This window comes from Neofelis nebulosa, chromosome 3 (assembly GCF_028018385.1).
Source record: "Neofelis nebulosa isolate mNeoNeb1 chromosome 3, mNeoNeb1.pri, whole genome shotgun sequence".
Classification (NCBI taxonomy): Eukaryota; Metazoa; Chordata; class Mammalia; order Carnivora; family Felidae; genus Neofelis; species Neofelis nebulosa.
In genome coordinates, this window is record NC_080784.1 from 174,680,836 (window position 1) to 174,704,779 (window position 23,944).

At 38.6% G+C, this 23,944-nt stretch overlaps 1 protein-coding gene across 6 annotated transcripts in view; it reads left to right on the plus strand.

The window, feature by feature from the left end:
• The window catches only part of TMEM156 (transmembrane protein 156), a 52,274-nt gene extending 37,275 nt beyond the window's left edge, over positions 1–14,999 (plus strand). For 2 of the 6 annotated variants that reach the window (XM_058722858.1, XM_058722859.1), the window contains exons 6-8: positions 3,365–3,407; positions 11,049–11,151; positions 14,248–14,999. In XM_058722858.1, the coding sequence (XP_058578841.1) occupies positions 3,365–3,407; positions 11,049–11,151; positions 14,248–14,307 (206 nt within the window). In that variant the 3' untranslated portion in view covers positions 14,308–14,999. The remainder of the gene's footprint in view (positions 1–3,364; positions 3,408–11,048; positions 11,152–14,247) is intronic. The other 4 variants (XM_058722861.1, XM_058722862.1, XM_058722863.1 and 1 more) reach the window with 2 other exon arrangements.
• Positions 15,000–23,944: the final 8,945 nt, after the last annotated feature.

Below are 23,944 nucleotides of genomic sequence, written 5' to 3' on the forward strand. Positions count from 1 at the left end.
GACCTGAGTCATCAGAGGCAAACAATAGCAATCAACTTGGCTGGGTTGCCAGAAAGGAAACATATTGGAAAACCAGTAGGTAACCCCTAGAAACAACAGACGTGTTAGGCACTCAGAGGTTGCAAAATAGACAAGAGTTAAGGGAGGCCAGGCAGCCAAAAATACAGCCAAAGTCACAGTGGGAGTGGCCTGGTGAGCATGTCTCTGATCGGATCACTACCACTGAACACTCCCTCCGAGCTTCCAGAGCTACCCTTTGACCATTTCCGTTTTGTATCACTGTCCAGGATTCAAAGCCCCAAGGAGGGTTATCTGGTTGAATGAGCGCAAGCCACAGATTGGTACCCTGGAGCCAGGAAGCAGCAATATCTGCCCTCTGGCCTCCTGCATCTTTGAGAGCACCCCTGAGATGTCCACATGTTGGATAGCCGATAACTAAATATCTATGACACCAGGTTTCTAGGACTAGAGCTTCTACTCACTCCTGCTGCATAGGCCAGTGAGGTGGCCTATGTTATCTCCCTCTCTGTGACCATCGAAAATGGTGAAATCTTGGGGTACCTGGGTGGCGTAGTCAGTTGAGGGTCCAATCCGGCTCAGGTCATGATCTCATGGTTCGTGGGATTGAGCCCTGTGTCTGATGCTGAGCTGACAGTACAGAACCTGCTTGGGATTCTCTCCCCCTGCCAAATAAATTAATAAACATAAAAAAAAAAAAAAAGAATATGGAGGAATCTTTAAAACTTGAAATTCTTCACCTTCAAATATTCAACCCAAATCTACTGAATACTGACTAAGGGGCATGTGTTATGCTAAGCATTGATGGGACAGGGGCACAGACCAGCAGTCTCTGCTGTCACAGAGCTGACAGCACAGTTAAGGAAATTCTACCCCTCGGTGCCTTAGGAGAAGGGAAACCTGATTCAACTATAAACATTTATCAGGCAACTTTCACAGACATCATTGTATTTCATTTCACAACAATGTCGCTTTTTTTCCTGATGAGAAAAACTGAAATTAAGAGAGTTTATGTAACTGACTTACAGGCAGTTCCTAGCAGAGTGAGGGTTCAAACTCAATTTTGTCCAGCGGGCTTTTTGGCTCACCACTTACTGACTATGGTGAACTGAGGAGTTGACTCCTGCTGGGTCAAGCCACAGATCACAACTCTCCTTGCGTTTTTATATTTAACACTGGAAACCGAGATGAAACATTTTCTCTACCCTGTATAAGGTTGTAGGAGCGTGTGTGTGACAGTGTGAGTCTCCCTCAAAGTAACATTTCAGCGTTAGTGATATGTTTTTTGCAGTTAATGTGAGTGGGTTCTTAGGGATCATGAAGGAAAGAAAATGGAATTTTACTGTGAAAGAGAATTACTAAATGCCAAAAGTAAGTGGATGACCCAGTAATTTGTATTACCCCCAAATAAAACGAATGGCAATGTAAAATTACAATTTGCAACATGTTTATGGCCAGCATAATAAAGACTAAGCAGCTTTCGATTTCCAGCAGAAAAGAAGATAAATTACTCGTGCCAGATGTCCAACAACCAAGCAAAGTAACATGGAAATTTAATTTTTACTTGCTTAACTGTAGCATTTACGACTCCTAAACTACGGGTTTGGGTTCATAAAACAGTAAAGGTTGCAGCCATCTGGTGGGTTACAGAATAGATCAGAATGCAGAAGATGACTCTACATGCAGGAAGAATTTCTTAAGTGTGAGGAATCTATAGGCAGAATAGGATGATTTATCTGTTCATCCATTGAATGCCTTTATGTGATAGCCTCTTGTGCTAGGTCTGGAAGAACTGAAGGTAAAACACATGTAGATAAACATCTCCATCTTTGCACAAACTTTCCCTGCCTGAACTAGCCACTCCTTGCAGACCTCACCTCCTCCCACTGGCCCTTCCCATCTTGGCTCAGCTAACACCTCCCCAAGGAAGTCATATTGGACCTTGTAGACCAGGGCAATTCCCTATATCACACATCCTCGTAACGCCACAAATCTCGCTTTGTGGCAATGATCACTATTGTTATTTTATATATTTGTGTTATTGTTTGAGTGATGTGGCTCCCATGAGCCAGTTAGCTCCCTGAGGTCAGGGACTCGACCTGATAATATTCATCACAGCATCCCCAGCTTACACTGTAGGTACCCAATACATATTTGTTAAATAAATACAACTCTACATTGGCTATGTTGAAAGAATGGCTGCAGCTGTCTTACAAAGACCTTTCAAAACCTTTTTCCCCCTAAATTATAACTTTTAAACACTTCATCAGTTTCATTCCTTGGAGTGTGAACAAACTGGCAAGTGAGACAATGGCTCAGAGTACTGGCAGCTGTCTGTTCTCTTTAGTTGTTAATTCTAGGTAATTTTGCAGTCATGTATTTTCCGCGTCCTCATTTGATTTTCACACTGGCCAGATTTGGAACAGCTGAGTGGTTTTAGGATCACTGTTAACAATAACAGATGGAGATTTGAACACAGTAGAGAGTTGGCTCCTTGAATAATGGAAATCTATTTTAAGCTACCATAATTGGTTCTATTAGCCCTAAAAAGCAACTAGCTATCTTGGGCTTGCACAAAAGTGCCAATGTTTTTATGTGATGAAAAGGTCAGATGGTTTGGTTCTCCAAACCATCGGAGAACTTCCGCATCCATCTTGACTACAGTGATCTGTGAAGATTAACTTGCATTCCTTCATTTCTGGAGAAGCTCCTATAAGGAAAGCAAGTACTTTGTGGATAACAGTTTAGACATTATTGCCATTGTCTCCACGGAGTCATGGCCGAATCTCCCAAAGTACAAGGAGGGGAAGGACGCCCTGAGGTCACCATTTCCAGGGTTAGCCATCCGTAGCCCACCCCTGCTGAGCAAAATGTGGTCCTATTAAATTCCAAGCCCTCTCAAGTGGGCTTGTAAAAATATTCTGCTTTGCACTTGGTAGTGCTTTCTATTTTTCAAAGTACATCAGAATACACCGTTATTACCTCCTTTACCCTTACCTTGAGTTTCTTCCTTTTAGCGTCAAGGCAACCACACTGGCTTTGATGAAGTCACGAGGAAGTTCAGGTGTGAGTACCCACTGCCAGCTGAGGCTACATGCCTGCTCCACCCACAAGGCAACCCAGGTGCCTCACGTTGGTGACTTTACCTGGTCCAGAGCCTTTCTTCAGGCCTGAAGGCTCAGCCTCCTGCAGTGGTGGCTCACCAAAAAAGATCCATTACGTAACCCAGCTCACAAAACAGGTTTATAAGAAGGCTAACGTATTGATTCACAATGAGTATTACAACCGAGAGAAAATACGGACCCAAACACTTCCGACAGCTAACACGTGTGCCCTCTCTCCTTAGACAAAACCATGCTGGGAGTCAAATCACGGCCAAGGCTTGCTTGGTAGGTCTTAAAGCAGATTCCTTTGCCAACACAGCTTGAAAGGTCTTCTTCCCCATTTTAGGGATAGCTTGATGGCTCAGCACTTTTAACATTTAATAGGCTTTGACCTGGGAATGATTTCTGAAGATAATGCTTCTGTTGTGGTTATGAGTTGATTTTATAGGCTAACTCTCAGAGGATAATCTTATTTTCCTTATCTCCAAGTTCCTAGGAGGCACCCCAGAATTGACTTCTCGTACAGCTCGTACCCATGCACTTTTATTAAGAAAAATGAGGCACAAAGAAGTTAGATGACATTCTTTCAGTCATTCGACACATATTTTTACCTATTATGTGTCACACTGCAAGGTTGGTTCTCGGGAATATAACTGCATTAAATACAGTCTTTGCACACAAGGAGACAGACAAATAAGCAATTACAACAAAATTGGATAAATTCACTATTGGGGAAATAGAGGTCACAGAATCATATATGGTACGGATACCTAGTCCTGTTTACTATTCCTCGTTTTGTTTTGGTTTTAGCTATTTTGTCTTTCCAATTTCATAACCAAGGATAGCTGAACCGGTAGCTTTGGAAATATGAATATAAAAAATTGATGGGACAAATCCTCTAAGCAGCGAAGAGATCGTGGCTAGGATGAGGAAGTTTTAGAGGTACCTTCGCTGTGGGAGAAGTACCTTGTCTTTGACATGAAAATCATCAGGAACAAAGAGAAGAAAACACCTTGCAAGTTTCTGTTACTCAGTGGGAATCAAATATTACTTTGGAAGGATGAATTGAAGTTACAAACCAGATGTCATAGATATAAAGCACTTCTGAAAAGTGATAGAAATCTAAAAAAAAAAAAAAAAAAAAGAAGGAGAAAAAGAAAAATATCAGAGACAATGTGGACATTGTCATGGCCAGTGTGAGAAGGGTTTATTCAAGAACACAAGGCATGGAGTTTTATTTTTAATCAAAGTTTCTACCACTGGAAATCCATTTTGTTCACTAGATTCAGGAAGGCCAAAACCCATTCTGAGGTTCCTGAAAAAAGTCAAAGACATGTTTGGTTCAGACCTTTGACAAATTCATGAATAGACTTCTGTGAAGTTTTAAGATATTCCTGACTGCTTCTGCTGCCTTAACTAGTGTTAGTGAATTAATTTTGTTTGAAAGAAACTCTATTTCCCAGTGTAGAACTAGAAAAATATCCCACCCATCTTAGCTATTCTGAAGAAGGCATTAAAATGACATATATTCTACCTTTTTGCTTTTTTATCAAATTTTCAGAAGTTTTCCTATTAGCATATAAGTTACATGTCCTTGGGTACTAGGAGAAACAGAATATAATGTACCACTAGAGAGTTATTTGCAACTAGCTATCATTTTGACAGATAATAGCATTCTGTAGTAAATTACGGTTACACCGTATTATACAACATCAGCAAACCAAATGAATCAGCAAATGATGAATAGTTTGGCTTTCTAACCAAAAGAGCTCTGTTAATTTTCTTTGGTAATTAGTTAATTTCATGAATAGGTTCTTTTGATATTTTAACTTTAAAAAGAACTGTCTCCAAATCTCAACTTCTGAATAGTATCAGATGCTTTGTCAAAGATTGTCTAAGCAATTATCTGCATGGCAAGTTCATTCTGAAGTCTTAATGTGCATCAGAATTAATTTGGATGTCTGTAAAATTTCAGGCTCCTGGACCATTTTGAAGGGAGATTGTAATTCAGTAGATTTGGGACAGAGTTCTATTAACTGCATTTTATTTTTTAAAAAACTTTTTTTTAAGTTTATTTATTTATTTTGATGTGGGGCTCAAACTCATGACCTGACCTGAGCCGAAACCAAGAGTCAGATGCTCAACCAACTGAGCCACCCAGGTGCCCCTAGAACCTTCATTTTAAATCCAGGTTCTGGTGATTTTCAGGCCAAGGTTCTGATGATCATTTTACTAATTTTCTCTTGTTGTGTGACAAATTACCACAAATTTAGTGGCTTAAAAGAACACACCTTTATTATTTCATTTTCTATGGGTCAGAGATGTGGGCACAGCTTTGCTGGATCTCAGGGTCTCACAAGGCTAAAATCAAGATGAGAGGAGCCTGTATTGTCATCTGGAGTCTCTACTTCTAAGCTCATTTAGGTTGTTGGCAGAAGTCATTTTTTTGATGTTTTTTGTTTTGTTTTGTTTTGTTTTGTTTTGCTTTGCTTTGAGGTTGTTTACTAATGGCTCTGGCTTCTTACTGGCTGTTTACCAGAAGCTGCTTCAGGACCTAGAGGCCACCTGCAGTCTTCTGCTACCTGACCCTTTCCATAGTTCAGCATGGTGGTTTTCTTTAAGCCTCACAAGAGATCCTCTCTGACCTCAGGGAAGGCCCCATCTCTTTTGTAAGGGCTTTTACTTCATTAGGTCAGCCTCACCCAGAATAGTCTCCCTTTTGAATAACTCAAAATCAACTGATTTGGAATGTTAAATACACCTGCAGAAATTTCATCTTTGCCATATAATGTAACCTACATCCCATTCATGGTCCCGCCCACACTCAAGGGAAGGGGATTAAATGGAGCATTACCCCAGGGGGTGGGAGTCTCAGGGACTATCTTAGAGTTCTGCCTACCACACCCACCTCTGAGAAGCACATATTTAGAAAGACAAAAATCACAGATTCAGTGTGAGACAAATGGGGATGATAGAACTAGCCCCATAGATGTGGTTGTTCTTATTGATAATAAGGTAAAAATAAAGGATGCTAACAGGGTCAAGTGCAATGGCCCTTTGAGGAAGAGAGCAAGGAAATGAGAGTTTTGTGTCTGTCTAGGTAAAGACTGGTCTCATTTTCTCACCTTTGTCCTAACCAGTCAGGAAAGCCTTGTCACTTACCTTTTAGAAGGTTAAATACTCTATAAGAAGGAATTCTAGGGACACCTGGGTGGCTCAGTTGGTTGAACATTCAGCTCTTGATTTCAGGTATGAACCCAGTGTCATGGGATTGAGCCCCTCGTTGGGCTCTGCACTGAGTGTGGAGCCTGCTTAAGATTCTATCTCTCTCTCCCTCTGCCCCTCTCCCCTGCTCACATGCCCTCTATCTCTCAAATAATATATATATATATATACATATATATATATATATATATGTATATATATATATACACACACACACATATATATGTATATATGTATATATATGTATATATATACATATATACATACACACACACATATATATATATATATATGTATATATATACATATATACATATATATATATTTTTTTTTTTTTTTAAAGGAGGAATTCTAACTTTGGCAGTTATTTTAGCATTGCCACAGGAATGGAAGGGTTGTTAATATCTGTTGAAATGGTTTAAAAAAGGCATCTACTCCTGTCCCTTAAAGAGTAGTTACTACTTTTTAACGTCTCTAATTAAGATCAATAATTTTCTAGAAAAATTTACAAAACCTGATACCAGAAGAAATAGAAAATCTAAACAAAACAATTATCATAGAATAAATAGAAAATTTGTCAGTTATCCCTGAAAAAGTAACAGAAGGAGCAGTTCACAGGGGAATTTTTTACTGATCTCTAAAAAATAGATATTTCCAATGGTATTTAAACTGTTATTGACCATAGAAAAGAAGGATGCTTCTTAATTCTATTTTGAAATAAACATAGTAATATTTATTATTATTATCATTATTATTATTATTTTAAAATGTTTTTTATTTTTTTAAGTTTATTTCTTTTGAGAGAGAGGGAAAGAGCACACATGGGAGGGGCAGAGAGAGAATGAAAGAGAGAGAATCCCAAGCAGGCTCTGCACTGCGGGGCTTGCCAAGGGGCTTGAACTCATGAACCGTGAGATCATGACCTGAGCCGAAATCAAGAGTGGGACGCTTAACCAACTGAGCCATTAAGGCATCCCAACATTAGTAACATTTAAAACTAAGAAAGATCGTGTCTAAAATGAAATCAGTGGGCAATCTTATGTATTTCTGTGCAAAAATTCTTTTTTTTTTAATATGAAATTTATTGTCAAATTGGTTTCCATACAACACCCAGTGCTCATCCCAACAGGTGCCCTCCTCGATGCCCATCACCCACCCTCCCCTCCCTCCCACCCCCATCCACCCCCAGTTTATTATCAGTTTTTAAGAGTCTCTTATGATTTGCCTCCCTCCCTCTCTTTTTTTTCCCCTTCCCCTCCCCCATGGTTTTCTGTTGAGTTGCTCAGGATCCACATAAGAATGAAAACATATGGTATCTGTCTTTCTCTGTCTGACTTATTTCACTTACATAACACTCTCCAGTTCCATCCACGTTGCTACAAAAGGCCATATTTCATCCTTTCTCATTTCTGTGCAAAAATTCTAAACAAATATTAGCAAAATAATCCAGTAGCTCAGTTTTAAAAAAATATATGTATATATACATACATAAACACTTCTGTGATAAAGAGGAGCTTATTCCAAGAATACAGGAACAGTTCGCCATTAGGAGATATCTATTAATGTCACTCATAAAATTTGTTTGGTTATCTCCATACATCCTAAAAAATGCATTTGACACACAATAATGCAAATCCTTCATAAAACTCCCCAAAATAAAATAAATAAGTACTTCCTTAACATGATAAAATATATCTGTCTCAAAAACCCAGAATCATATTTACTAGGAGAACACTAAAAGCATGCCTAGCTAAAGTCAGAAATTTTCAAGAATGTCCAATATTTTCACTTTATCTACCACCATCCTCAAAGTACTGGCCAACACAATTAGGTAAGAGACAGAAATACCTGGTTAACAAATTGGAAAGGTAAAATGATCACTTTGTGTACCTGGAAAATTTAACAGATTTCTCTTAAAAACATTCTTTAAAAATAAAATTCAATAGGGATAGGATACAAAATACAAAAAAATCTATGGCATTCATATATGTAAATACAACCAGTTATGAATTTAAAACAACCATAAAAAGATAAAATAGGAATAAAATTAATATAAAGAAACATATAAGATCTTTCTAAAGTAAACCTCAGAAAAATGCTCCTGAGAGACATAAAAATGACTTGAACAACAACAAATGGTCTATTATATTCTTGAATTGGAAGATGAATATATAAAGATGCCAATTTTTCCTAAATCATAAACAAGGTCATTTTAATATCCTGATGAAAAATAGGCTGTCAGTAACAGCCAAGAAAAAATTGACATGGAATAAGAAAGAAGAGAAGTATCTGTTTCACCACGGTACTGGTACATAAGTAGAGAAAAATATCTAATGACAAATTAGAAAGTTTAGGACTTGAGTAAATGATAAAAGGGGCACATCTAATCAGTAGGAAAGAGAAGGACTACTGAATGAAGGGTGTTGTGACAACTGAATAATCATCTAGAGAAAAAAAAAATGTGCTTAATCCAGAGTTCACACTACTGCTAGGGTAAATTTCAAAAGCATCAATAATTTTAATGTAAACATGAAACCATAAAAGTAATAGGAGAAACAACAGTAGAATCCATTTATAACCACAAAGTAGTGCTTTCGATCCATGGCACAAAATTCAGTTAAAAGACTGATAAATTTGACTACAAGAATGAACACAGTAAAAACCGTTAGGGAAAAGTTATTTGCAGTTCATCACATATGATAAGCAACTTTTCCTGGTAAATAAGGAAGTTCTAATAATTAATGGAGAAAAGACCATAAACCCGTAGACAAATGAGTAAAGGATAAAAATGGACTGTTTATAGAAAAGGAACTACAAATGGCTCTTAAATGTATGAAAAGTTGTTTGGCCTCATTCAGAATAAATTCTTTCAAAAGACTTTTTTAAAAAATTTTTTTATTTTGATGTCTACTATGTGCCAATAATGTTGGCCTTCTGGGTATAGGAGACACAGCAGTGAACCAAACAAAGATCTCTGTTGAGCTTACATTCAGGTGGAAATGAAAATTAAAGCTACACTGAAATGCCATTTTAATCTACCAGATTGGTAAAAATCCAGAAGTTTGACATCACCCTCTGTGGCCAGAGGCAGTAGGTGCTCTGCACTCTTATACTTTACTAAGGTAAACCAAGAGGCTAATGTGCTACAACTGCTGTGATATGTAATTTGGCAATAACTATCAAAGTTACAAATGTACAAGCCCTTTGAGCCAGCAATTCTATTTCTAGGGATTTCTCCTATGGATTACTAATATAGGAGAGAAATGACATATATACAATGTTTATTGCTAGTGTGTTTACAATACCAGATTAGACACAATCTGACAGGAAGGTGCTTTGATGATACATCCACACTATGGAATACCAGAAAGTTGTAAAAAAGAATGTGGGAGAATTTATGGGGAAAGATCTCTGAGATAGATCATTAAATCTACACACATGTGTATAGTATGCTATCATTTACATAAAGATAAAAATAACATATACATACATATAAACATATAAATCTATGTATCTATGTATCTATATCATCTATCTATCTACAAAAAAACTAAAATCCTTGGTTGCCTGTGGCAGAGGAAGGAAAGAAGGGAAAGAATTATGTATGTGATGTGGTAGAAAGTGGCTGTCTGTAGGAAATGGGGTAAAGGGGAATAATATCCCTAATATCCCTCCCTAGTTTATAAAATTTTAATCATGTGACTGTATTTTTTATTCAGAAAATTAAATACAAAAATAAGTCTTATTAAATTTTTTTCTAATTAAAAGAGTATAATTCTGACAGATGGTTTCACAGTATTTCTATTTCGGTAACCTATACCAGTGTTTAATCATCTTCATGGATAAGAAGCATCATATTCTTTTTTTTTTTTTTTTTGATGCATATGGAAATTTTAAAAAATTAAAAAAAATTTCCTTTGATAAGCATCATATTCTTGATTACACTTAAATCTTCCTTTTTGATTTGTCTTCTTAAGAAGCAGCTGCTCAAACTTCTCTTTAAATTATAGGTCACCTCATTTCCATTCATGTCCAGGGCTTTGTATAAAAAGAAGAGACATCTGTGAAGCAAAAACTACATGTATTATGTAAAACTCAAGTTTCAATATAAAAACCAGAAAAGCAAGACCCCAGATCCCAGTGGAATGAAAGAAAGACCATATGCCATGGGTCTGAAATTTCACCTCCTACCTTGAAGTCAGCTGAAGATAATATTAGAAGGACTTGATGTCACATAGTCCTAGAAAAGGAGGACAGATTAGAATTCATCTGATTTGTAACTTGGCTTCTTGCTAAAATTGTCCCTGAAATCAGAGATGTCCTTGATATTCTTCTTAGGGACCTGTTTTAACAAAATGCAAAGAAGGAAATGTTTGTAGTCAGTTGCCAACTAAAGTTTTTTTTCTTTCTACTTGGCATTGAACGCTAAGAATGTTTTTCTCTACTTTGCTCCCCCTTTATGCTGCAGGTCTTGTGCTCAGGAAGTGGGGGTGGGGAGGAGAAATGAAAGAAACAGAGTTGAGAGAAACGGGTTAAAGGTGTCACAGTTGTAGACAGGAAATCTAGCAAGTGATGGAAACTACCAATATCCTTGCTAGATGGAGGGCATGGTTCTCTTAGTACATTGGAAAATGTTGTATCTGTTTTTGCATTGCTATTGACTGCATACAGACCAGAACAGCTTTCCTTCTTAAAAAATAGGGACCAAGCAGAGACTGCCCTTGACTCCGGTCAAGAAAGCGCTTCCTCCAATACCAGAACTAGAAGTTACTTCCACGATGCATCTGCAAGATCAGTATACACGGTGAGTGAAGACTGGGCTTTACTGATGATTTGTCTTTATTCGTTATAAACATGAAAGATCCAAGGAGATGCAGTTTACCTCAAACTTCATTTCTATCTGGGTGTAGGAGACAGAAGGTGATGAACTTGCAAAAGTACTTCATATGAATTAGATGGCATGAAATAAAATCACTATTTTCTCCAAGGTCTAGGAAGGACCAATAAACTAATCTCTTAGTCTATTAAACAACATGTGCCCCTGAGATGTCAGCTCATCCCTTGGCTGTTTCCTAAGGTTGGATCATACATAATTCCAGGAGGCTAATCGTTCTTTAGTCAGAATATGTGAAAAGAGAGAATGTAAATTTATAAAGCCAGACTACCCACTGATCCTCAATTACTGAAATTAAAAACTTCCCTCAATAGGGGCGCCTGGGTGGCGCAGTCGGTTAAGCGTCCGACTTCAGCCAGGTCACGATCTCGCGCTCCGTGAGTTCGAGCCCCGTGTCAGGCTCTGGGCTGATGGCTCAGAGCCTGGAGCCTGTTTCCGATTCTGTGTCTCCCTCTCTCTCTGCCCCTCCCCAGTTCATGCTCTGTCTCTCTCTGTCCCAACAATAAAATAAAAAACGTTGAAAAAAAAATTTAAAAAAAACAAAACAAAAAAAACTTCCCTCAATATAGGATCTGATAATAAATCTAATGTACATTGATTTTCATGTGCTTGAATCCTAAACTATGGTCAGAAGTGCCTTCCAAATGTATATACAGTAAAACCTTGGATTGTAAATAACTTGTCTGTGAGTGTTCCCCAAGACAAGCAAACATTTCTAATAAATTTTAACTTGATAAACGCCTGAAAAATGAGCGATGTCTTGTAATACAAGTAGTACATGATGCTGAACATCACGTGATTACTGAGCCAATGGTTCTTGAAATTTGCTTTGATATACAAGTGCTTTGCATTATAAACATGTTTCCGGAATGAATTATGCTCACAAACCAAGGTTTCACTGTATATTTTTTAAGTAGGCTCCACATCCAGCATGGAATCCAACGCGGACTTGAACTCACGACCCTGAGATCAAGACCTGAGCTGAGATCAAGAGTCTGACGCTAAACTGACTGAGCCACCCAGGCACCCCTCTTAGAATTATTTTTCATTTATTCAACAAATATTTACTAAGTAGCTGTTATGTTAAGGCACTATTGATAGCTGTGGTAGGGGATATAAAAATTATAACAGGGAAGAGGAAAGACACTAGCATTTATTAGTATCCTTTAATTGTCCTTGGTGGTGATAAGAATAAATGATCTAGACTTTGTTTGTTTGTTTGTTTGTTTCAGGTGTAGAATTTAGTGATTCAACACCTCCATACAACACCTGTGCTCATTATAACACATGCACTCCTTAATCCCCATCACTTATTTCACCATCCCCAACCCACCTCCCCCTCCCCTCTGGTAACCATGTTTGTTCTCTATAGTTAAGAGTCTGTTTCTCGGTTTTCCTCTCTTTTCTTTTTCCCCTGTGTTTGTTTGCTTTGTTCCTTAAATTTCACATATGAGTGAAATCATAGGGTATTTGTCTTTCTCTACTGACTTACTTTGCTTAATATAATAAGCAAATTATTACTCTCTAGGTCCATACATGTCATTGCAAATGGCAAGATTTCATTCTCCTTATAGTAGAGTAATAGTCCAATGTATGTGTGTGAGTGAGTGTGTGTGTGTGTGTGTGTGTGTGCATTACTAGATCATTTATTCTTTATGACACTTGGGTAATTAGTCAAGATTCTAGCAGGAAACCAATAGTATACTCAAACTGAATCATTTGAGGTGAGTTTAATAAAGGGTCTATTAAGCCGAGATGTGGGAAAACCCAAAAAGAGAGTGCAGCATCCTAAAACTAGTTAACAGTAGGGCACTGCTACTATCCCTAAGACTAAAGGGGCAAGGAACCCAGAAAGATAGGCACAGGCGCAGACATACACACACACACACACACACACACACACACAATATATGGGGAGGGCTGCCTGATAAGGACTGTGACTTTTGGCCAAGTGACACAACAGCCTGCAATTGCCCTGAAGAGAGAATAAATATCTCAGTTTGGCTGTTCTCTCTTTCCCCAATGTGCTGGTACTTACCATTGGTCAAACCCAATCAGAGCTAGAGGACAATGGAGCTGGATTGAGGTAGTTCATATAGACTGGCCTCGAGGGTAACAGTAGGGTGGGAAAGAAGTGGAGTGCAGATCTAGAGAGGCAACTGAGGGGATAGACTGTAAATGGCTCAAAATGTCAAACTGGAAACTGAATGCCAAGTATATATTTGTGTTCAGGACTAGAGAGAAGCAGGTCTTAGTGTTTGGGTCTTAGTGGAATCAGAATCTGCTGTTGGCTTAGAAATTGCTAGGTAGACTTTAATGTAATCATGTGATTGCTTTAATGAAATATTATGCTTGATATCTCTCATCCTGGTCCTCGTTCTGGGATGTTCAACCTTTCATATGAAGAGATCCCCTTTCATTCACCAAATACTTTTTGAGCACCTACTGTATGCCAAGAATTCTGCTGCTCATTGGCAAAGTAACATGCAGTCAGTGGAGAAATCAGATTGAGTGCCAATAACATGATACAGGTATTCATTCATAGGGGACTCAGGGAGCATAATGGAGAGACAGCTCATTCAACGGAAATGCTGCCTAGTACATAATACATGTTCAATAAGTATTTGTTGAATGAATGATTAAGTCCCAACTTCTGTGTTTCTTTAAAAGAAACTTGGCGTGAACACTTACACTTTATTTTATAGAAGAGGACAATAACCCAAACATACTGTGGTGACAGAGGCTTAAGGAGACCCTAGTTTCCTGGGTCCTAGGCTGAGACGTTTGTTACCACTAGCCACACTGTCTTCCTAGGTTTATAACGGAGGCTCCATTGTCTACCACAGGATTAGAAAGAGCTCTTAATCAGTGATATTGAGAAGATTTTTGGTGTCCTTATAAGACACAGTTTTAATAAATGGTTTAAAAATTATTCTCCACTAATTCTTTTCAGATAATAACATTCTTGCATGAATAATATTTGTCTTTTTTTCTCTTTATCTTCAGAATATCCCTCTGAATTCCTCTGGACCATTTGGACTAAACCCTTTTGAAGAATACTCATAATTTTATTTCAGGAATGAGTTAGCTAGTAAATATATGGGTCCAGCTGAGAATGCACAATGGGAACAGTAGGAATGGTCACTGGCTGATGAAAACTGGCTCAAGAGCATTCATTTGGCCCACGAGATCAAAGAAACCAGAGTTTTTTCAGGAAGCCATCATGAGTCATGGAAAACAAGCTGATGACACCCATAAAAACAGTAATGGAATGCTTCCTCTCCTTGTTTATCTATCATTATACAACTACAGTGGCCTCAAGATTTTGATATTGAAAGGAACCGAAAACCAAGGTCAAGGATGAAAATCCTTTCTCTCATTAGCCCACATTGCAGATTCTGATTTGATAGGTTTCCTATACAGAGGGATTGTTTCTATTTGGCAAATTACTTAAGAGGGCCTGGGTTGTTTGTTAATGTATTTGTTTGGATTTATAAATTTTGTCTCCTTTTGGCACTGAGGATGCTTTAAAAAATTCAAAGATACCAAAATCAAATGACTTTAAGTGAAATACTAAGTGAAACTTGAATATTGAAACATAATAGCAAAATGTTTCTTCTGATTCTTTCAGCGTTCATATTATTTATAGCTATCACTGATGTCAAGAGTAGTTATAGTTATCAATTACAATAAGAGCACATATAGACAATTTTTAACATTGAAAAATATAAAAACACCTTTCCAGAATTCAGGTGGAATTTAATCTCCTGGCGTCATTATATGGTTAAAATTGCTTTTCTGAGAAGATTTCTAGATTTTAATGGCAGGGTCAGGTTTAATATTAAGCAAACTAACAGGAATGAATGATTCAGCATACAGAGGGTCTTTTGGTATCCTCTCCCTCTCTCCCATCCCCTCTTCTCCCCTCCCCACCTCTCTCCTCCTCTCCTCTCCTTTCTTTTTCTAGATCACAAACTGAGATTCTAATCATAGCATTTAGGTTTTGAAGATTTGGAAAATGGAATTCTACTAGTCTCACTTTTTATTGTCCCTGTAAACTTGATTAATAGGTCAAGTTCAGGTCTGGGACTATTCAGCAGGAGTTGAGGGATATCACACTCCTTGAGGGATAGATATTATATGATTTATAATAGGCCAAATTATTGTTTCCTTGAACATTGCCTATTATGTTCAGACAAATGACTTGGAAATCAATGGGAACTTGGCTTACAAAAGGCATAAATTAAGCTTCAAATTCTGTTAAATTGTGGCAGCTTCCTGAAAGCTAATTTCACTTATTTATTGAAATAATAGACTTTAATAGATATTGTGAAGCATTCAAACATGTGGATGGCCTGGTGTCTGCCTGCAAAGAATCTATACTCTAGTAGAGGAGACAGGATACACTACTCCTAGTTATAATGCTAGACACAAGGGTAAGATAGGGTAAGATAAATATCATCTACAGGCTCCATGCTTCCTGCTGAGAATTCACAGGCCAGTAGAATCATTTCCAGCTGGGGGTAAGCAGGGTAGGCTTTTCAAGAAAGTGGCTTTAAGCAACATTGAAGATAGTTTTTTTCTGATCTTTCTGGAGAGGTGGAATTTCCCAAGTATATACTTTCTCAGCCCTCATAACCCTTTCAATATCTACTTTTTACAATTATTTTCATGGTTATCAATTAATGTCTATCTCCCTTTCTAGACTGATTCTGCTCACCATAATATTCCTGGAAGCTGGCATGATACTTGGCTTACAGAAAGTTCTTAATACATATTTTTTGGATAAAGAACAATTTACTGAGCCCCTCTGTATGTCAGGCACATGCCACAGATAGTCTCACTTCTTCCTTACAATGATTCCTGGAGACAGGTGTCATTGTTCCTAAGGAACTGAGGCCTGAGAAGCTCACCAATTTGCCTGTGATCTCAGGAACAATATGTGGATTCAGTCCTAGACTGAAGTATATAAAATATGCTTTTGTACCTAGCCACTTTTGTGGCTAGTATAGCAGGATCATGATTTGAGTGGTTCTTAAGGAGGGGGGAGGAACTGACCATCAGAATCCAAACAGGGCTCTGTAAGCATGGAAGAGGAAGAAGAAGAAAACTGTCAGGTGCCTCTGTGAATGTTTCTCCTCAATTCCAAGGAGATGTGCAGGGAGATGTGTTTAAAAATAAAACACAGGCTTGGTTTTTCCCCCAGAACAATCTCTTGAGGCGTGCTAAGGCTATTCTTTAAGCATGTCTCAGTGCCGAAACTTTCATGATGGGTCTCCACAAAGTTGTCACGGCATCATTATCTCTCTCCAAAATTATGTCTATTTTCAGATGGACTGTAAAAATAGCACATCTATTTTCACACAGAAGAGTGGTATCAGTGTGTGATATTACAAAAGCAGGCACATCTGTAATGAAGAGCCACACAGTAGGCATTATATTTCTTTCATAACCGTATGCCAATTTCCTTTTAGGGAATTGCCTTTGACCCATGGAACAATGTCTTGATAGGACTGTTAATCAAAGTTTCTTGCTAATCAGCCAACGGATGACATGTGGCCAGAGCTAGACCAATTTGACCTTCTTTATCAGGACTTTGGTTTATAGGTGCAATGATGTACGGGCAAGAAAAAAATGACTGGAGCTTATTCATTCCAGCAGCAGAGTTGAGTCATTCCTGCTTTTAAACTCCCCAACACACCCCGAACTCCCATCAAACTGCCTTGGTTCTGAGTCTGGTTCTCTAGCCTTCCCTTTGATTCTGTGAGCTACCAATAATATCTTTGTAAAATATCCTTTTCCTGCTTAAGTTTCCAGACTTGGCTTCTGTTGCCTGCTGAATATAACATCTAACATCTATTTTATTTAGTAAAGTCATAGGATGTCTGAGCTGTAGGAAATCTTATAGATCATCTGGTTAACTCCTCCATTTTACAGCTGAGGAAAACCGAAGCCCTGGAGGCTGAGGGTTTCACCCAAGTTCACATCACAGAGCTTGTCAGTGACAGAACTGAGATTAAGACAAGGGCTCGTTTGCCCAGGGAACTGGAGTCTGCTTTTTATTTTAATTCCTTTTTAGTACAAACCAGAGCCTCCTTCTCTGTCTCTCCCCTCTCTCTCTGAAATGCTTAATAGAAAATAGTGACTTAAAAAAACCTTCACTCCTCCCCTCCCCCAACTGACAATTTGCTCTGTTTAAACACTTGTTTCAGAGATAGTCCTTTCTGGGATTTGGCATCTGGTAATGACAGGCATCAGTTTGTATCCTTATATGGAACCTTGATTCTTTCTAGCTGTCTTTAAATGTTTATTTTCCCCTTACATGAAAATGTTGGGACAGGAAGTGGTTTGTTCTAAGGAAGCGTATGGGGTGGGGTTCTCAAAGTGATTATTTTCCACTTCCAAGTCTAACTTCTAGCCATGTGCATTTGGGGAGAGACTTCCTTTACTCACACTAAAAGATATATATATATCTATATCTATATCTATATCTATCTATATATATATATATATATATATATATATATATATATATATCTGCTCTATTTTTTCAGTTGCTTTAGGGCAGTCATAGCTCATACGATCACTGCCAAAAGGGCCAAATGTTGGGATAGGAGTTGGGGAGGGTATTAACAATGGTTCAGTAGTCTCCCCTTGTCTGTGGGGAGACATGTTCCGAGACCCTCAGTGAATGCCTGAAACCACGGATAGTACCGAACTCTATGTACACTATGTTCTTTCTACACATAGTTTAATTAATAAACTAGGCACAGTAGGAGGTTAACAATAATCCTGAGAGAACAATTATAACAATATACTATAAGAAAAGTTCTAAGAACGTGGTCCCTCTCTTGAAATAGCTTACTGTACTCACCTTTCTTCTTGTGGTGATGTGAGATGATAAAATGCTTCTTTGATGAGATGAAGGGAGATGAATGAATTAGGCCTTGTGATGCAGTTTTAGGCTACTTCTGACCTTCTGGCGATTCATCAGGAGGATCATCTGCCCTCCAGACCACCAGTAACTGAGACGGAGGAGAGTGAAACCTGGATAAGTGGGAGCGACTGTAGCACTAATTATGTGCCAGCCACTATTTTAAACACTTGGTACTTATTAGTTAATTGGTTTTATATCATACCACTCACAGCTGCACCTTATATCCCCCCTTTTGGAGCATTTCAATGCACAACCACAAACTAAAATGTTTGTGATGTCCCTATAATTTTTTTAAAAATGTAAAAAAAAGATTTATTAATGGTTAAACACAGTTTCCAGGAAAATCCTTTTTTTTTCCTTCCCAATTATCCCTAAATACCAGTTTTGAATCAGTAGGTAAGGACTATTATCAATCACCCCAATTTACAGGTGTAAAAATTAAGGCAGAGAGGTTAAGTAACTTACTCAAGGTCACATAGCTATTAAGTGGCGGAGTTGAGATTTGAACCCAGGTGGTCTAGGTTTCAAACTCCATGCCCTTAACCCTCTGTTGCATCTTAATTTTGGACTCTCTGTGTAGGGAAGGGAAGTTTCTTTTTCTTGGGAAAAAAATTATCCAATACAAATGCCTTTCATAAGCACTTCTAATGGGGGTTTTGTATCATGAATCTCTGTTCCAACAATGCTTGGAGGCTACAAACAATACTCTACCACAAGTATTGCTATGCAGCAATGCTTCTCTTGTGTCTACCCATGTATCAAAGTACCTTTGCAGAACTGGATTATTTGGTGGTTGTGAGAAGACTTGCACAGATTGAAGCTTTGGGTTCTAGATGCTCATAAAATAGGCTCAACAGGGGCACGTGGGTGGCTCAGTTGGTTGGGCGACTGACTTTGGCTCAGGTCATGATCTCACAGTTCGTGAGTTTGAGCCCCGCATTGGGTTCTGTGCTGACAGCTCAGAGCCTGGAGCCTACTTCAGATTCTGTGTCTCCCCTCTCTCTACCCCTCCCCTGCTCATCTCTGTGTCTCTCATTAATAAATAAACGTTAAAAATGTTTTTGAAAAAAAAAAAGCATGAGATCTTGCCATTTCTAACAACACGGATCAATCTAGAGAGTGTAATGCCAAGAGAAATACCATATGATTTCACTCATGTGGAATTTAATGAACAAAACAAATGAACAAAGAAAAAAACAGAAAAAAAGGCTCAACAAATAATTGTTTAATAGATTACTTATCGGAGTTAAAATCTTTTAACTCATCTCAAGATCCCCTGTGGTGAAAGATAGTAATTACAATGCACAAACACCTACACATGGATGAAGAAAGGCTGTGAATCGAGTCCCTGGAAAGTTTCTTTCTGCTTACTGGGTTCAAACACATTTTCCTACTTGAAATTTGCTACACAGAGACAGGATATCATCTCTATTCCCCCGCCTATTTTGGCAAATGGATGATATAGGTTTTATTTTTTAAACAATTTATCATAACAAAGTTTCATGATATCAAAACCAACAGTGCTTAATAATTACATCATAGTGAGATTTTCTTTATTTTATGCTTTATTCAGAGTGAAAAATTCAGCAGGAAAAAAAGTATTTTAAAAACTTGTCTATTTTATTCTAGCTATCTAAATAACAGACTAATACTAGAAGAAAAGTTCTCCATTATTCAGTAATCGTTGCTTTTTTACAGAACAATTAGATTAACGTGAGCAAAATGATCTTTTTCAATGGCATGTTTTAGTGCAAGAAATTTCATCAGAGACAGAAATCACATAGGCCATATTCTAGAGACTGCTCATTTCGATGGGACGGATGGTGATGGAGGAGCAAAAGGGAGGTCAGAGAAGGAGGCGAGAGGACATTGTCCTGCCTCTCTTGAGGACCAATTGTATAAGCTCTGGGACCCAGGTTGACTTACCTATGCCTGAAACAAGCCAGTGTTTGAGAATCCATCTTTCCTTCCTGTTTAATTAATACCACCACAATACTTGAGCAGTGTAGAACCTCCCCCACCATCTCCGCACCAAGACTTAATTTTTATTACCAGTTTACAGTAAAATTTAATTGGAGTACATTACACATTAAGGCTTTTGATTATTAACATATTGCTGAAGTGGAGGTCTTTTAATTATTCATCCATTTATTAATATAACAGTTACCTTATACCAGTCTCTGCTGTCTCTCCCACAGCAGAGACAGGTGACCCAGACAGTTTGGAAAGGCCTGGGCTGGGGCTTACTCCTTGAGAAATTGGTTTTATCCATCTTTGAATTCCCAGTACCAAGCTAGATGCCTGATATGGAAATTACCTGATAAGTGTTTGGGGACTCCTGGAACGAGTGTTATGGGAGCCCAGACAAGGAGCACCTAAATGAAGGAGGAAGACAGAAGTGAGGGAAGACTTCCTAGGGGAGGGGATGTAATCTGAGTCTTAAAAGGTAAGTTGGCCAGGGTGGAAGGAACCCATATAAAGGCACTTGAGCAATGATGTACAGAAAGGGAGGCCTTAATTCAAGATCTATGTGTCCTTCAAACACACACACATGCACACACACACGCAGGCTGACATGCAGGACACAGAAATATGCTCTCTTTGCAAATAGCAATAACTATGCTACTCTCGGTTTCAAGGACATTGCAATAATTAATGTGTGACAGAGATGGGCTTTGTTAAGCTTGAGAATGCCAGAGTTCTTCGGGGGAAATTGACAATACTGTGATCTATTGTGATATTTTTCACACTATATAATTTGAGCTTGTAACTGCTTAACCAATTAAAGATTAAGCAGGCAGCCCTTACATGCTACTGCACAACTGAAAGAATGATTTATTACAGCAAAGGATATTGGAATAGAGGGAAGGCAGATTGCAATCAGAGGAGCATGACTGCAGGTTGCTGTTAACTGGTACTCTAAAACCAGGTTTCCCTGTTCAACCTGGAGAAAGACTGCACTTTAAATCCACCTTTTGGAGCATTCCAGTCCGTAATAACTAGCTAAAAGGTTTGGGAAGTCCCTACGGTTTATAAAAGGGGGAGGTGGGGAAGGCTTATTAATGGTTAAACACACTTCTCAGGAAAACCCTTTTTTAAAATTTCTGATTATCCCTAAATACCAGTTTTTGAATCATTGCAGTAAGAGAAGATTGAGACACTGGAAGATTTTATGGAATTTCATCCCACTTTTGCAGTTATACTATAGCCAAATTTAAAAAACAATCCAGTCAAATTTAAGAAACAAAACAGATGAACATATGGGAAGGTGGGGGAAGAGAAGAGAGGGAAACAGAAACAAGAGACTCTTAATGACAGACAGCAAACTATGGGTTGATGGGTGGGAGATGGGCCAGATGGGTGATGGGTATTAAGAAGGGCACTTGTTGAGATGAGCACTGGGTGTTGCATGTGATGAATCACTGAATTCTACTCCTGAAACCAATATTGCACTGTATGTTAACTAAAATTTAAATTTAAAAAAAAATGAGAGGAAAAAAAAGTCCAGTCAAAGATAATAAATTCCAGGGATGCCTGGGTGGCTCAGTTGGTTAAGAGGCGGACTCTTGATTTTTGGCTCAGGTCATGATGTCGTGGTTTGTGAGTGTGAGCCCCATGTCGGTCTCTGTGCTGACAGTGCAGAGCCTGTTTGGAATTTTCTCTCTCTCTCTCTCTCTCTCTCTCTCTCTCAAAATAAATAAATGAACATTTCAACATAAATAAATTCCATTAGAGCACATTTTTAAAAATGTTTAGTTTTGAGAGAGAGAGTGAGCATAGGGGAGGGGCAGAGAGAGAGGGGGACAGAGGATCTGAAGTAGGCTGTGCCCTGACAGCAGAGAGCCTAACGCAAGGCTCTAACCCATGAACCACGAGATCATGACCTAAGCTGAAGTTAGATGCTTAACCGACAGAGCCACTCAGGTGCCCCTAAAGCACATTTTCATTTGTGCTAATGATACTGTATTGATTTTGGAATGTGTTGTTCTATGATGTCATCAATATTGTTCAATACTTCAATCCATGAAGGTCCTTCATGGGCTCTATCTAGTCAATGCATGGTGGTAGCTGCATATGTTCAATTGCTACTACATAGAGGTTGAGAGGGAGCATGGTGCTGGGGGCAGCCAGCAAGAATCTCTGTGAGTTTGATCCTTGAGTTGATGAGGAACTGATGAAGGTGCTGGAAAATGTAGGACCAGACTGTAAAGGAATGCTGAGGCCAGCCAGTGAAGGTTTTGATCAGGGGAGTAACCAGATTTGCACTCTCAGAGAGTCTGTGCTGACACCATCTTAATGGAGGGGGCCTGGGCCTGTCCTGACATCAGGCTGGTGTTGTGGAAGAGGAGAAATCATTTTCCCTCTACCCTTCTGAGTTCTTCACTGAGACCCTTATAGTAAAAATCACATTAACAAGAGAAAAACGAACAGATGTTTACTAACTTGTAACCTCACGTAACATTAGAGATACCCAGGGGAAAATGAGTAACTCAGAGAAGTGGCTTAGAATTCAGGCTTATATACCATCTTAATAGGGAAAGGGGATGGAGACGTAGGCCTCTCAGGGAAAAGTAAATGATTTTTAGGAAAGATAAGTGGGCACTGAGAAGAACAGATGAGGTATGACAGGTTGTTCCAAAGTCCATTTGGATGTGGTGTTACTTCTAGTCTTGTGTCCTGTAATAAGAGTCAATCTTCTCTGATTGTTGAAACTCCAGGGGAAGGGATTTATGACAACTGAGTTTCTTTTTGGGGATCTGTCTTTAGGAAGATAAGGGGAGTTCAGAAAAACTTCTTCCTGCATTTGCTGTTTTTCAAGTGCCTACAGCTCAAAGTAATCAACATACCAAAGCAGCATATTTTGGAGTAGCACATCCTGATCTCCTACAGTCATATACTGGGTGGCATATTCTGCTACCCTTCAATATCTATTACACTAGTTCATAGAACAGATAAGAAAAAAGTGAAACAAGACTGGGGCAATGGAGGGGTGCCTGGGTGGCTCGGTTGGTTGAATATCTGACTTTTTTTTTTAAGGTCAAGTATTTTTTTATTTTGAGGGTCTGAATGATAATTAGCTCAATTCAACCCAATTCTCTGAACGAAAGGCTGCGTCAGTAGCTCAAAACCAGAGATCCCTGTGGTAAATGGCATGAATTTGAGATATGCACATCCAGGTGTAGTTCAAATGATGGCCAACAGGTAACCAAAAGACGAACAACAGACAGAGCCGACCAATAAATCTGTTCTGAGCCACAGATTTTCAATGAACAAATGCCCAGGATAAGATGGCGCCGTTACTCAAAAAATTAGAGTGTGGAAAACGACCACCCTCGCAGATGGTGCACGTGCCCGCCAAACATCTGACTCTTGATTTCTGCTCAGGTCATATTCCCAGGACTATGGGATTAAGCCCTATGCTGAGCTCCACACTGAGTGTGGAGCCTGCTTAAGATTTTCTATGTCCCTCTGGTTCTCTTCCCCACTAGTGTGCATGCTCTCTCTCTCTAAAAAAAAAAAGAAAAAAAGACAGGGGCAATGGGATGGAGGAAGATACACAAAAAAGTAAGCAATAGCACTTGGCAACTAGGTGTTGATAGTAAAGAGAAGCAGCAGCCTAGGGTGACAGCTAGGCTTCTGGCAGAAGTAACACTGTGCATCCAACAGAGAATGCAGGAGGAGAAGGAAAGATTATGAATTTAATTTGGACGTATTCAGATTAAGTTTAGTGGGATACCAAATACTGATGTACAGATGTCTGGTAGG